General features: G+C 35.1%; 1 protein-coding gene across 2 annotated transcripts; it reads right to left on the bottom strand.

Annotated features, from left to right (window-relative positions):
* Positions 1-4323, bottom strand: LOC104892047 (flavin-containing monooxygenase FMO GS-OX-like 4). 2 transcript variants are annotated; one of them, XM_048645265.1, is made up of 9 exons: positions 3931-4070; positions 3657-3705; positions 2716-2976; positions 2552-2622; positions 2292-2444; positions 2083-2165; positions 1853-1988; positions 1555-1728; positions 1-387 (listed from the first exon to the last, which is right to left on the bottom strand). In XM_048645265.1, exons 2-9 carry the CDS (start codon positions 3661-3663, stop codon positions 133-135), a joined length of 1140 nt encoding a protein of 379 aa, XP_048501222.1. In that variant the 5' UTR covers positions 3664-3705; positions 3931-4070; the 3' UTR covers positions 1-132. The 2 variants fall into 2 exon arrangements, with proteins under 2 accessions (XP_048501222.1, XP_010676166.2); XM_010677864.4 differs by lacking the exon at positions 3657-3705 and having other exon boundaries at positions 3931-4323.
* Positions 4324-16240: the final 11917 nt, after the last annotated feature.

Below are 16240 nucleotides of genomic sequence, written 5' to 3'. Positions count from 1 at the left end.
TACAAAACCATTTGTTTTTTTTATTATGCAAACTTATGGGGTCGTACATAACAACAATAAATCCTTATGTTTTTCTTAACATCCCCCTCCCTCCAAGTAGAGTGACATACAAACTTGGCTGATTATACCTGTTCAAGGTGCCAGTTCAGTAGAGTCCTTATTTTTAAATGACAGTGTGGAAGAGGGAACAAGAGGAATGCTTTCGGCAGGCAAGTATTGCTTAAAATCTTGATAGGCTGGCAAAATCCAGTCTTCGTCATCCCATTCATCACGATATGTCTCTGGTTGATCTCGCTTGCGGAGGCTAGTTGCTCGGTACATGGCCTTTCTCCATTCCTCAATGGGAGGGCTAGCAGTCACAGCAGCAAGCCAATCATCATATTCAAACTGCCATGACAGAGAGAGTTGGAGAGTTTGCATCAGTCAAGTTATGTAGTATCTTCATGGGAAGAGGTTCTGTGCAGAAATCATGAACATCTAGTATCCAATTTGAGTCATCTCTATATGGATCAGGAAATAAACTACAGCTATGTTAATACTCATACACAGACTAAGTGTCTACTCGGATACGGGTGTCCAAGTGTCCAACTCGCTGTTTTGTAGAAAAAAGTCAAGTTGGACACTTGAACTACAGGGAAAACAAGGGGAAGGAGAAGGCAACGGACAAAAGTATCATGAACTTACTAATAACCAAACTTGTATATAAATTTCAGAACACAAAAAGAATATGGTTCTTAAGTAAGACATGCAAAACTGCAAAAGAGACTTTTTGCAAGCCTTCAGACGTACTATTAAATTCCAAAGACAGAAGATTGTTGCAATCTTTGGCTACTAACATAACTGCTTAGATGGGCTTGCAGGAGCATAAGCCGCCATTGACGCAGCTATACCGACTGGATCTGGTATCATATTAGACAGTTACAACAATTTTCAAATCCCCCCAAGAAAAGGGAATTTATCTAATGTTAACCTATACTTAAGAAGTTCTTCAAAATAACCCTATTTTATGACATACAAGAAATCTTTTAGAGTGTTTTTCAGAAGTTAGGGTTATTTTAAAATGCACAATAAGTGAGGGTCAGTTCAAAAAAGAGTCTGAAGTTCATAGTAAACCTGCATAGTTTCCAATTTCTAGGAGTGAAGCTACAATTTCAACTCCCAATATAATAAATCCAGCTCTCTTAAGCAGGATTCTATCGCTATGTTATTTGATTAGGGCAGAGGAACGGAAATTTATACGAGAAACAAGGGACGAGGGGAAGAGAAATCATAGACAGAATGATGAACTAGTAGCGGTCATAATGGTAACTCATGAGTTGTGTATCCACATATTTGCTCAATGGTTCTGACAAATCATCAAAAGTCAGGCAAGAAGTGCCTATAGAAGCTCTTGACTTAGTTACATTTAATTTGTGTAAAACCTCACAGAGATATGGTTCAGTATCTGAAGAAGTCCTTACTATTATCTCGTTTTGTTTGCTTATATATCCCTATGCTTATGTATGCAAGCCTGATAATGCATAAGCTAAAGGTGGATATTGAGCTAAATTTTACCTGATAATCCCCAATGTTATGAGTATACCGCTTAGGAACACCTGCAGCATCTAATTGTGAATAGAAAGCTTCTATATCCTCCATCATCTTCTCTTCTGATGGAAGTGATATACGACCCGACAAAGTGCCTGCTATCCATCTACTTTGAAGTTCACAAAGGATGAAAGGTATAACCTGGCACAAATTTTGAGATAACTTTGTTCAGTTGGTCCAACCATCCAGTAATGACTGATGAGAACTAGGATCTACCAACTACCAAGATAGACATAACATAACACCAAGGAAAAGCATACATTACCTTCCATGGGAGGCCAACAAAGGAGATCCCTGGGGCTAAGGCAGGTGGAAATACGTGCTTGTACAGTGGTCCCACACGATTATCATCGACATTTATGGTACCAATGTTACGAAGGAACGGGAAATGATACTTGTAGCTGAAAGAATGTTCCAGGTAAATTATTATTACATGATATTCTGCAGCTTATTGCTTCAAAATAATTTATTTGCTAAAAGAGAGCTGCAATATACCCTGTGCAGTGGAGAATGACTTGTGCAAGCACTTCGCTCCCATCTTGAAATGTGATTCTACCATCTTCATGGGCACTTTCAATCTGCATTATTTTTCTTGTTAGGAAGACATGATATCCAACTTATCCCCAGCAACAAGGGTAAACAATGCCATCAATGAACTTTCTCATGATGACCGCCTACTTCTTACCCTAGGTAAGTGCTTTTACCATTGGATGGAGCCACAGGTTATCATAACCAGGTTGCTTTCCGAATTCTCCTTCTGGCTTTGATCTAGATGCTACATGGACTTCTTTAGCAAAACTAGCAAGGTCCCTACAGATATCGACAGCACTTGCTGAACTCCCTATCATGACGACAATCTGGTAGGAAGCAGGATGGCATTACCAAGATCATGTTTATTAGTCTCTACTATAAAAAGCAAAAAGATGCAGTAATGCTAAAAAACAGAAAGCATGTTCGCACATACTTGGTCCCGAAAAGGCTCTGGAGTACGATAATTGTGGCTATGAATTTGCCTCCCCGGCCAAAGCTCAATACCTGCAAGATACAAGCCATGTGAAAGGTAACAGTGAGACAATCATCAAGAACACTAACAACCAAAGTAACCAACTATAACAAACAATTAATTACCAGGGATTTCAGCAACGCGTGGTTCTGTATAATGTCCATTGCAGACAACTACAGCATCATAAGTTTCATCAAATTCACTACCATCATTCCCATTCCTCCTAGATTTCACCTTCCACTTTCCTTTTGCCTCCAACCCAACATGTGACACCTCTGTTTGGTATCGGATCAACTCATGTAGTCTAAACTTATTCGCGAAATCCTCTAAATATCTCAACACCTCCTCATGACCTGGAAACCTGCGTGAATCTCTATTCGCCTTTCCTGCAAGAAAACCAGCATACACCATCACCAGATAACCCATACATACAGTCTAGATAACCAATCTCCAAAGCACTGATCATATCTTACAGAGGTTTTTTCTTCCATCATGTAATACACTAATGTCCTTTTATGATCATTCAAACACCCATACACTCAACTGCTCAAGCACCACCCACTAAACATTCTGTTCTTACCATGTTATAACTTATAAGAAGGTACATTTGTAGATTCTGTCCATGTTCTGTTTGTGAGAGTATTTTCAAGAGTCAAACACATATCGAGCTTTGCATAATTCAGAACCGTTCAAAACATCTTTTCTTCAAATCATCAAAAATTTTACAATATCTAATAAATTAAAGGATTTATTTTGTCAAAACCACCTTATATATTTTAAACCTTAACAAACTTTTTTTGCAAAAACAAACTTTATGCCGGATTCCGATTATTGATCCAAGGTTCCGGCCTCCACCATATTATGTGCAAGGCAAGTGACTTTTTAAACTCAATAAAATCCATGACATAGTCAATGCCAGAACCTTAAATTAATGATCGAAATAACGATAAGGTTTGTTCTCGCAACAAAAAATTATAAGGTAAGCCGAGATATTATTACACATCAAACTCGATCAAAGTAATAATATTTTAAAGTATCGAAACCATACAAACAAGTTCAGAACTACCTTTCATGTCCCATCTTGCCACACCAGATGAGCTACTGCCTAGTGCCTACTAGTAGAAAGAAAAAAAAAAAAAAACAGCATTGAAAACCATTTTAATTTAGACATTAGTTTAACTATAACTGTATCAATGTGCATTATGAATGATGTCTTCGCCCAGTGATTAAGATTGAAGTGCGATAGATTACATGTTCGAATTTCCCTCGCTCTTTCTTTGTATTGCTTTCGTGGCTCATATCGACTAAAAAAAATATGTAATTGAACAAAGAAGATTTACCAGAAGCAACAAAGGGGAAATCAAGATAGCCCATAACTTCTCTAGGAAGATTAGTGCGGAGAGAGCTATAAAGGCTTGAATGAACGATTTTTCGAGTCGAGTCGAGGCCAAGTGGGTCGGATTCAACCTCGGGGGAGTAAATCCAGGTCCCACCTAATTGGGACCCACGTTCAAAAACCACCACCTTGTGACCTTCAGTTCGAAGTTCACGCGCCGCCACTAATCCGGCTGCGCCACCGCCGATGACGGCGACTTTCTTGGGGGTCAATTGGAGGGGTGTCATTGGGATTGGAGATCTGTAGTGGAGGGAAGAACAAGCACTGCTTAATCTCATACTTTCATCATCCACTTTTTTTTTGTGGTTGTCAAATAAATTATTGGACAAACTACCAAATTTGTTATAAAAAAAATTGACTCTAAAAGATTCTCTATTATATACTTTTTCGGTTTTTTTTAAATGATTCGTTTTGAGTTTTAATACTATTTAGGAAAAATGGATCTGAATACCCCCAACTTCGGCCCGTCCGCTTTTAATACCCCCAACTTTGAGTTATTTTTAAATACCCCTAACTATTGGGGAGGTCGGTAAAAAATGCACCCCTGACCTAAAAGAACCGGTTTAGCAGGTTAAAATATCATGTGTCATGCTCTTATTGGTTTTACTTGATTTTTTTTATTTTGCTTTTTTATCACCCCACCCTTACCATTTTACTACTCCCACCCCACTGCCACCCCTCCCTTTCCTCCCCCTCCTCCCCCTCCTCAACCACCAGTCCCCTTCCACCATCTCTTTCGCTCTTCTCTCTCTCCTTTTACCTCAATTGAATGTGGTCGCAGTGAGCTCCTTAATCACTATTTTTCCACCTTTAGTTTTCTCTCTCCAAAAAAATGTTCATAACCATTCACAACTTTTAAACCACAAACTCATATTTTCTCTCTCCTCCCCCTTCAATGGCGACACAACATTCAAGTCGACGTCAAGAAGAACCTCAATCGGAGAAGACGCCAATAATTCAACTAGCAGCAGCAGAATTAGCAACATAAAAACAAAACCCAAAAAAATTACACCTTTTTCACCAGCATCACTATCCTTATGCTTAAGAATCTTTCTCACATTCTTACTAAGAAACAAATTAAGCATTTTCATGCAACAAAGCATCCCCAAAAACCCACCACTAAAATTGGTCACCGAATTGACAAAACCGTAATAAAACCAACACACAAACCAGAAAATTATAGAAGAATAAGAAAAAAAATGGATTTTTATCTTATGAAAAAAAAAAACTGAAAAAGTGGGTTTTATATGAAATAGAAGTGGGAAGCAAGAGTAGAATTACAAGAAAAAGTTTGTAGTAAGTGGGAAAAAGAAGGAGTGATAGAGTTGAAGAGGGACACGAGTGTTGCAGAGAAACAGGTCAATTGGGGGAAAAGGAAGAGAGGTAGCAGTGAAAGTGGTAAAATTTATAGCAGTAGTTAATCGGGGGTGGGGGAGTTTAGGGGGGGTGCTGGGGGTGCTGATGGGTGGGGAGGGGGAGCTGGGATGGCAAGAGGTATCATGGGAGGGGTGGGAAACTGGGAATAGGGGAGGAAGAAAAAAATAAAAAAATTAAATTGCTAACAGGTTACAGGTCACCTGGGTGCATTTGTGGCGGACCTCTCTAATAGTTGGGAATATTTAAAAATAACTCATAATTGGAGGTATTAAAAGCGGACGGGCCAAAGTTGGGGGTATTCTGATCCATTTTTCCTACTATTTATATGTATAACTTTGATTGTCTTTTGTGATTTATATTTAAAAAAATATAATCATGTGAAATTTTGTTAGATTCGTCTTAATCTATATCTTCATAATATCAACTTTTTGTAATTTGGAGCTTGATAAATATTACATTTAATATGATTAGTTTTAAGATAGATTTCATACCGACAGTACACAATTTTGTTCCTAGTAAAGCAGAATAAGTACAACGAATAATAACATTTTGTTTTTTAATTGTGAATTGAATTTGAGAGGTGAAACTTATTTTAATGTAAAAGGAAAGTGTCGCCATAGAGATTTATTCTTTTTTTGAAAAGCAAGCTATATTACTCTATAGATAGTAAAATTGTAATTTGAAGGTTCTCAGTTCCCACTAGGGTTTCCTTGGGAGGGTATGCTAGTGGTGATACTAGGGTTTCCCTTATCGGAGGGCGTTTCCTTGATTCTGGGAGTGCAAATCCTCTCGTTATGGAGGACGAACACAATACGAGTAGCGAATCTTTAAATACGGGGCAAGATGATAGGAGAATTGGGAAGGACTCAATCTCTACGAACACTGATGATCAACAAAAAAGGGTAATAGAGAACGATAACGAGAAGGAGATGATTGAGTGGGTCGACGATGAGTCGGAAGAGGAGGAAGCAAGGGTGGTGTTAGGGTTAGTCGAAAAAATATGGACAAATAGGCATATCAATCAAAATGCGTTTATGGCAACGATGAAGAATATATGGCAACCAAAGATGGATGTGGACATTCGAAATATTGGTAAAAATTTATATGTCTTCCAGTTTCATCATTGGCGTGATAAGCAGAAAGTCATTGATGGGCAGCCGTGGCACTTTGATAAACACCTTATTCTTATGGCAGATGTGAAAGGCAATAGTAAACCCTCTGATATTCAACTTTTTGAATTCCCCATATAGGCTAGGGTTTATAATTTACCTTTTAAAGGAAGATTGAATATAGCAAATGTCAAGGCTGACAACAGATTACTCTTCCAACCAGCTTTCATTGGCTAAAACCCTGTCCAATTTTGAGAACACTCTATTGTCCCCATCTTGTTTATTAGTCCATGTAAAAAAGTTTACACAATTTTGAATTCTTGCCCTTAATTATTTTTTATTTTTTATTTTTTGAAAAGGAAAGGAAACTAGATGATCTCTATTCTCTACACAAGAGACACCACCTAAATCATCCCTAGGATGACAACAAGCTTCAAGAAAATAAAAATTGAAGAACAAGAGAACATTAAGAAACCCATGTAGATGCTCCGCCGCAACGTATACGCCAGCTCCTTAGGACCCAATTGAAGATATCTTCTTGTAACTTTTCTCACGTGGGCCAAGTCAAGCAACACTGTAAATGATAAGGCTCCCAGAACTTCCCAAAGAAACTGCAGAATCTTGAAGCTACAATCGAACTAAAAAGCCTAAAAAAAAAAAACAACCCTACACGCAAACTATACAGACAAAAACAAGGAAAAACTACAAACTACACGCAAACTAACACGAACAAGTAAACCAAAGTCAAAAACCAAACAAATGGCTAAAAAACAAGGACAAAGCAGAAGAGCCTTCAATAGCAAGAGGCTTCGGCAGATTTATTCACGGAACTGGCGAGGCAAACAGAGAACACCAGCGAGGCCCGCTAAAACAAAGAGGGGGATAAGATTAGCACGATCTTAAACCCGAAATCGGTATGCGAAAAGGGGATCGAGTCCAACGAGACCGAAATGAACAACCAACAGACCAACCAGATGGTGGACGAAGCTCCAGAAAAAACGCCGGCAAAAACATCTAAACTGAGGTCTGAGGACACCAAAGATAGATGCTATATGAATTGTCTTAATCACGGTCTAACATCGAGAAGAGATAATGGTAGTGATCTCGGTTAAAACTTAAAACCGGCTGAGGCAACCGGGATCAACAACCGACGCAATAAGAGAAAAGGAAAAAAAATCAATCGAGGACTAAAAACAGACATCTATTGAAGGAGATGCTAGATTAGGACTGAGCTAATTAATTAAGTAAGAGAATGATGAAAAGTGATTTAGGAGAGTTGAAAAATCAAGATGATAAACGACGGCTAGGGATGGCTTACTATTAGAAAAGGCTTTGAAGAGATGAAGAAAAAAATTGCTAAATTTCCCAGAGAGAGGGAAGAGCCTCTCTCTCTAGAAAGTTATAATTCTTGCCCTTAATAATTTTGGGAAGAAAGACATATCCAAAAGTACAACACATCTTTTTCAGCGCAGCCCTACTTAAAAAGTGAAAGGCTGCTACTGAAAGGGCTGCTGTCAAAAAGCGCAGCCCTACAAGCTTTTTTCAGCGCAACCCTTCTTCATTTATCCACTAGTGACTGTTCTACCCTTTACTTATTAAAAAAATGCTAACTATAAAATATTCAATTCTTTCTTGATCTATATTTATGTGTAATAACTAATAAGGAAACTTAAGATTGTTTAATTTATAATAAGATATAATGTACACATAAAATATTTTCCAAAATAATATGCTTAAAAGAGATATTTTTGATTGAAAATGAAACTAATCTAACTAAAGCAATTTCAAACAATTAAAAAGTAAGAACTTATACATTGACATAAATATGCATATGAGAATAGTAATAGCTTATTGTACATCGATGATCTGTTAGAATTCTAAATATTATCATATAAATAGGATTATTATTCCTAGCCTGTTCTCTCCATCTTATTTTCAATTCAGTTACAATCAGTTGGATTCATGCTCCGTTTGGTAGTGTGTAAAATATTTTTCATGAAAATTAGTTTTCCTTTTTCTCTCATTTTCCGTTGTTTGCTATGCTAAGGGGTGTAATTCCTGTAGGTGGTTATCTAATCCTTGAGGTTTTTTGAAGAATTGTGAAGGAAAACCCATTGTGACGAGTTCCATGAGTTGGTTTGTTACTGAGTTTGGTGAATCTGACGGGGCGTTTGGTATGAGAGATTGGGAGTTTGGGGATTAGATCAGAGGATGGGATTGGGAATGGGAGTTAGAAGGTGGGAATTCATCAAATATATCCTAATCCCTTGTTTGGTATGTTAGTGGGATTATGTTGGGAATATTATTATCCCATGTTTGGTATGAGGTACTTAAGTAGGGAATATATTGCTAAATTACAAATTTACCCATTTTAATGAAGGATAGTAAAAGAAGAGCAAACAATATTGGTGAAGTATATTTTAATGAAGGGTAAATTCGTCTTTTAACATAACTAGAAATAACCCCCTCCTTAATACCTGCCCCCTCCCATGTCTTATTTTGATGGGATAAGAGGGGTTTAATCCCATTCCCCTTCACATGGAAATTTAGATATTCCTCAAACAAACATGGGATATATACCCATGGGGATATAATATCCCATTCCCACCCCCTAATCCCCCTAAACAAACACCCCCTGAGGGTATTATAGAAGGACATCCCAATGATTCCCATTTGCTCCAGGTGAAGGTCAAATAGTTAGAGTCAAAAAGAGAGGCAATATAAATCAGATTGATGCATAAAAGGATAATTTTGGTTCTAGAAATAGTTTTATGACTTTTATCTTATTTTTTACCTTACTTATCTAATCTTAGGCGGATATATGGAGTTGGTAGATGTAATCCTTAGATGCGTATGCCTTTTAACATTGATGATAGTTATTAATTTGCAAAATTCTAAATTTTTGTCAATTTATTTTATCTGATTCTATTTTCCTCTACTGTTCTTATTAGTTTTTGTTTAGACTAGTGATAATACCTCCATACTCAAATGTGTTGTTTAAGTCTTTCTTATGTTGCAGATGTTATCAGTTACTAATAAAAAACAATAATATGATGGTTTGGAGATCGTAAAAAGGCGGACTGAACAACGTTTGTATAGTTGCAAGGAGTATCAACTTAAAAAAGATGTACGTAGTACTATAAACTATGCATCATCCTACCCTTTTAAGAGTGGGAAAGGTGGTTTATGAACAATAATTTACATGTGCATTGGGGCGTTGTTGTTGTTGTTAAAAAAAAATTATTTCTAACTTGCTTTTGCTATTAATCTTCACCTTTCAGCTACTTCGCTTTTATGGCTATTATGCAACAAATTATCCATGGCAAGAGCTTTGCCAATAAGAGCTTTGGGAGTAGGTTCTTGTTTTCATCATCTAAGTCGTTTTTTCTCATGGTTTGCAATAAAACTAAGGTTTTATAAACAAAATCTCTTTAGTTTAAGAATGAGCTGGTAGGAAGAGGCAATGGGAGTTTCCTGAAGACCATAAATAATGAGGCTGTAATGAGTCAATCTAAACTCTAAAGTAATCAATATCTAATTTTTTGGAAAAAAGTACCTATTAAAATCAAAATTTTGTGACTACCTAATAAAAATAAAGTTTTGTATCTTGTATGTCCATTCTATATAACACAATGGCAAAATATTCCTTTATTAATTTTGTATCAGAACCCAAAATATATGTATTTTATGCGTTGTGGTGCTTTGTTTAATATGGTTGTTCAATTACAAGTTTTTTAGATATTGAAAATGTGTAGTTTGTATTTTTTTAATTGTTTTTTCAACATAAATATTATACTGTAGATTTTTCATTTGAATGGCTAATATAGTTTTATACTACCTCCGTTTGTTTTTATCTGCAACAATAACTATAAAGGGATGTTAAAATTATGTGAAACAAGTTACAAACTATCCTTATTTAGTAAAAAAAATTCAATAAAAAGACCAAAGTACCCTTATCATAAAACTTAAACCAACAATTAGTATACTCATCCAACATCAATCAAATTTCTAATCTAACTAATCTCCTTGCTAATTTCACCAAGAAAATCATATTTTTCCATTCATTCTATCTCCTCCTTCAACCTCAACCACTTTCATCAACACCAGTGAACGTAGTGGTTAAGATTGAAGTGATGTAAACGATATGTCAAAGGTTTCTTTGTACTTTGTACTGCCTTTGTGGCTCATATGGATAAAAAAACTAGTGACCATGAAGAAAGAAATAGCGCTACCATTCATCTATATTTGCTTAAATAGAGATTGTATTGACAATATCTCTTATATATCTCATGTGCAAATGCTTCATCCCTTTTTAAAAATCCTTCAATATGCTTTTGTCATTATTAATTTTATTACACGACTTGTCCAAAATATATATTCTTTCCGTTTCTTTTTAATCAACACATTTTCGTTTTGGTTTGTTTCTTTTTAATTTCCACGTTGTTGCCTTTTCTATTATTTGTTACATGTCACATCTACTTTAATTTATCATCTTTTTCCACCGATGTTATCGTACATTTTAATATTTTAACCCACTTTTCAGTTTCTCTCTCCACCTTTTCACTTTTCCTCTCATATTTTTGTGGTTGTTCCTCCTTAATTCTCCCCCAAAGTAAAATGAATAAACTAAAAATAAACAGAGTGAGGAGTATTTATTGATTTAATCACTCCCTTCGTTTCAGAATAGAATCAATTATTTATTTTTTGTACTAATCACATACTCCGACCATATTAAAACTAATATTTACTAACATGCTAAATCAAATGCCGGTAAATAAGATCAAACTAGTATTTGGGCCTGGACGTTGTCCCGGATTGGTATTGTTTTCCGAACTTGATATGCATTTTTTTAGGGCTGGCAATGGGTCGTGTTGGGTCAAGATCAGGTTGGGTTGGTGGGTTTGCGGGATGAGAACCCCTTGACCCAACCCGACCTGTTAACTTAAACGGGTTGAAATTTACAACCCAACCCAACCTTATGATAAACGGGTCAACCTTCAGGTCGACCCGTTTAATTTTTTTTCGTGTTTTTTTCTAGAAAAAAAATAAAAACAACATAATTTATTTGCAAATAACAGTAGGCAGCAAATTAAAATTAGGTCATTACATAACCATATGATAATATTGTTCAAAATCAATATAACTTTTGTTCAAAATCAACACAAAATGTTCAAAGTTAACATCAGTACAACTTAGTAAGCAATTGTTCAACCTTAACTGTAATGACTAAGTCATAGCAAGAGAAGTAGAGGACTCCAAATTTTTTTAGGGATTTTTTTTAGCTTGTTTTTTTTCATAAATGGGTTAGGTGGGTCAAAATCAGGTTGAAATTTTCAACCTGACCCAACCCATTTAATTAAACGGGTTGGGTCAGGTCGACCCATTTAATTAAACGGGTTCAAAATTTTGACCCAACCCATTATTAATGGGTTGGATTTAGGTCGGGTTGGCGGGTTGGGTGATATTTTGCCAGCTCTAATTTTTTTCACTCCTATTAAAATATATTAAGAAAAACTCAACATTTTAAAGGTACAAATAGGATAATGTTGACACTTAAAGCATGATTAAAAGTTGGTTGAGATGACAATTGTGCTATCTATAATAGTAATAGGTCACGGGCTCAAATCTTGTTTCAAGCTAATTTTACGTTTGTTAATTGACATGACTTATGTACACATTGGACAATTCTAGTGGAGTAACACAGATGCCACGTGGCGTGTATACATTGTCGCGCACGCCTTTTAATATATTTGTATAGATAAGATTATATCGGAGTTGTCTTATTATATATTTTCAAACTATCAACTTTTCATAATTTTTTTACTAATTAATAATTAAAATTTTACCGATCTAAATTGTGTATTTGCAAGTATGATAATCAACCTATCACACTCGGTCATAGACCAAGGGAGTATAAAAGCGATATAATATAAACACTCTAAATATCATATAAACTACTTCCTCCATTTCATTTTAAATGCAATAAAGGGGTATTTTTTTATAAGATACTTATAAAATATTACTTTTCTGCATTGAAACGAAACTGATGAAGTATGTAGTTTCCACGTGTCCAAAAAGAATTAGTTTCATTATAAATTTGTATTCTCTTCTCATGTAAGTGTGATTCTAACAATAACATAAGTATGTTGGGGCATTGCAGATGCTAGATTCACACATATAATTGTGATTTTTGGTTTTGGAAACAAGAATTTAGGTGTAGCATACATGTTGTTTTTAATGTATTAGTACTACATGATTACGTGATTATATACTTTGTGTCTTTGCTAAAACCTTGAACTATTTATTTGTTAAGTGCGTCTATAACTAACATCACCACTTATACATTGCATATTTTTACCACATTTTTTGTTATAAAGGTAAGGAGAAAAGAAGGTTAGGAGACCCTCCGCACGAGGGGAGCTCCAACCTGATCGTTTACAAGAATAGGATGAAGAGCGGAATGAGTACAATCATCTATAGTAAACTGGGAGGTGACTAAATGGCCGACATTTGCAACCCAATCTGCTGCTTTGTTTGCTTCACGGTAGATGTGTCGAATAGTCGTTGAAGAAAAAGAACTGAGCAGAGCATGGATATCCCAGATGAGATGCGCAATCTGCCATGGAGGAGACCAAAGACCTTTTACTGAATTGATGACCATAAGATTATCACCTTCGATTTGGAGGTGAGTGATATTATGCTGGAGAGCGATGCGAAGCCCTTGTTGAAAAGCAGTGGCCTCGGCGATGACGACAGAAGATACTCCTAAGTTGAAAGCTGCTGCAGTTAGGAGTTGACCAGTAGCATCTCTAATTATAATGTCGGCTGCTGCGGAGGGCCCTCGGACCGAGCCATCGAAATTAAGTTTGTAATATGAGGTTGAAGGGGGTTCCCAGGAGACAAGGATGGAGGAAGGATACACCGGGGAGTGGTTTGTGATGGAGGAACTGGAGAACGGGGAACCTGCAGAGGCGCAAAGATCGATCGCATTCCTGATAGACCATTCTGAAAAAATGAAACGGGCCTTATGCAGAATTCTGTCTATATTGAGAGAATCGCTATGAAAGATAATAGCGTTTCGTTCCTTCCATATACTCCAGAGAAGGAAAACAAATTTGATGATCGAAGACCGATCATATCTAAGGCTGGATAGAGTTATTTGAACCGCGGCCCCATGTAGGGAATGAGGTATCCACTCCTTTAGAGCTGATAGTTGCCATAGGGGGATAAGAGAAGGGCAAGCCCCAAAGAGGTGATCTAAGGATTCCTCGTGTCCGGAGCACAAGGCACAATGATTGAAAGGAATAATGTGGCGATGGGCTAAAACAGCTCGGACCCCAAGACTGTTGTGACAGATTTGCCACAAAAATATTTTCAGTTTCGGAGGGACATCTAGTTTCCAAACCCAACGGTGCGGCCATTCCACTGTTGGGGTGAGATTATGGGCTAGCCAATTAGCGGACTTAACCGTAAATAGACCTGAGGAGCTAGGTCCCCAGATGGGTTCATCCGAAGGGGGTTTAGCGGTAATGGAATGCCTTTAATGGAAGAAATAATGTAATCGGGCAGCAGGAGCTGTAGTTTGGCTATATCCCAGGTTCTATAATCATTTAAAAATTCTCATTCCAACTTGACATTTAAAACAAGTTTAAAAATGGTATATGCATCAAATACTTCAATCAAAAATTAAATGGACAAAATATTTATACCTTATAAAAAAGATGGCATACATAACGTGCACATGAAAAGTCTGAACATTCACTACCTTTGATATTCTTTAGTTCAGTTAAACCAACTCATTATTTTTGTTTTTTCTGTTCAATATTCATTCACAAAAAAATTAATGTTAACAATCACTCACAACCTTTTTATTTTTTTACATTAGCGAATTAATATATCTAAATTCATCTAACTGTTGAATTTTTCACATTTAAGTTTAATCATAAATAAAGTACGAATGGAGTATCTAATAGAATAACAAATTTTGAAATTAACGCACGCATCGCGTGCATATGAAGGCTCTTTCTTAATAAAGTATGTCCTCCTTTGAAAATACAAAAATACCCTTAAGAAAAAGAAAATATTAGGAAAGAAAGAAGATAGAAGCTATTTCCATATTAAACAAGCTAAGATTAAAACAAATAATTACCTTATTAAGACACAAGTAAAAAAAAAATGAATTTGATGAAAAGTTTTACACAAAAAATTATCAAGATCATTGATAAAATGAGAATCCAATCTTCAATTAAAAAATGCATGGTTTCCAAATATTGATTATAATAACATCACATTTTCCCGTCAAAAAAAAAAAAAAACATCACATTTTCACTGCATATTATTTTACAGAATATCAAACTTATACACTCATAAAATATTGCTTATTGCCTACTATTGACCATTTCTATCATATAAGGAATGGTAAGGGAGTGATAATAGTTATAAAACATTAACACTCTACCTTTTAAACATATTAAGTTTACTATAATTTTGTTTTAAAGAACACAGTAGTTCAAAATCTATGGTCTTACATGTAAAAACATGTCAATTTTAAAATGATAATTTTATTCCACATTATGTTGCGCATAAAATTGTGATTAAGCATAAGTTAATGATATCATCTTTTTAAATACCTACGTGTGCTCAAAATAAATGCTAAAACATATGCACGCACGCATCGCGTGCCAAAAATGCTAGTCCTTACCTAACATAAGTCCTATTAGATATCCGTGATTCTTCTTGAATATTTAACTAAATAAACTCAATTTTTATCCTAACATAATTCTTTTTAATTTTTTTTACATAGATCACTATCTAACGCTACTAGATATCAAATGACGTAATTCTTTTTTGAATTTATATTATCAATTAAAATAATAAATACTAAATGATTCAAGATAAAATCTTAACCATCTAATATTTCTTGTTATCATAAAACTGTATATTAAAGATAAAACTTCAACTATTATAAAACTTTAGCTATTTAATATTTCCCTTATCATTAGATATTCAATAATTTTACTATTATTATCAAATTCGACATCATAATATTACCATATATCCATCCATAATTTTAATTTTTTTTTTTTTGTTTTATTTTGACGAGAAAAATATGTTCAGGTTCGAACTCAAGACTATATCACATATGTAATGCACCCTTACCAACTCAACTAACATTAGTTATTATCCATAATTTTAGTTAGACCAAATACAAAATACATATGTATATGTACCATATTCTAAACATGATATAATAACGTAATAAAAATATATACGAATTATCTCTATTCTATATGGGAAGAGGGGTAGGACACCAAAATATTAGAAATCTCATTTTACCCTCATAACATCTCTATTATAACTACTTCATTTAATGAAAAAATAAAAAAGAAAACTACCTAATTAATTTAAAAAATAAAAAAATATTACAAAAAGAAAACCATCAAGAATTCAAATATTCCTACTTTATTAAAATAATTAATAATTAATTTAATTTTTTTCATCTCCTAAAAAAATAATTTTGTACGTATGTTCGCACGCATCGCGTGCATATAAAAACTAGTATATATAAAGGGGAGTTTTAAGGGAGTATAAGTCGCGCCCCATGGGCGATATGCCTGTTCTAACCCAATTGGGTTATAGATCTGAATTTTTATAGTTTTAAAAAAATTCGGAAGCGTACGTCGCGCCACATAAAGATAGCAGTCATTTGTAGCTAGTAGATTCAACCATATGATTCTTCAAAATCATAACCAAGATTTAGAAAGAAAA

Source organism: Beta vulgaris, chromosome 5, assembly GCF_026745355.1.
Source record: "Beta vulgaris subsp. vulgaris cultivar EL10 chromosome 5, EL10.2, whole genome shotgun sequence".
Taxonomy (NCBI): domain Eukaryota; kingdom Viridiplantae; phylum Streptophyta; class Magnoliopsida; order Caryophyllales; family Amaranthaceae; genus Beta; species Beta vulgaris.
This window is presented reverse-complemented; position numbering and strand designations above follow the sequence as displayed.

Excerpts from the sequence above, each read along its gene's own strand:
- LOC104892047 (XM_010677864.4), bottom strand. The coding sequence starts at position 4,264 with ATGAGATTAAGCAGTGCTTGTTCTTCCCTCCACTACAGATCTCCAATC. Across the intron at positions 2,623-2,715 it reads ACGCGTTGCTGAAATCCCTG|GTATTGAGCTTTGGCCGGGG; the intron begins GTAATTAATTGT and ends TGTATCTTGCAG. Across the intron at positions 2,166-2,291 it reads ACCTGTGGCTCCATCCAATG|ATTGAAAGTGCCCATGAAGA; the intron begins GTAAAAGCACTT and ends AAAATAATGCAG.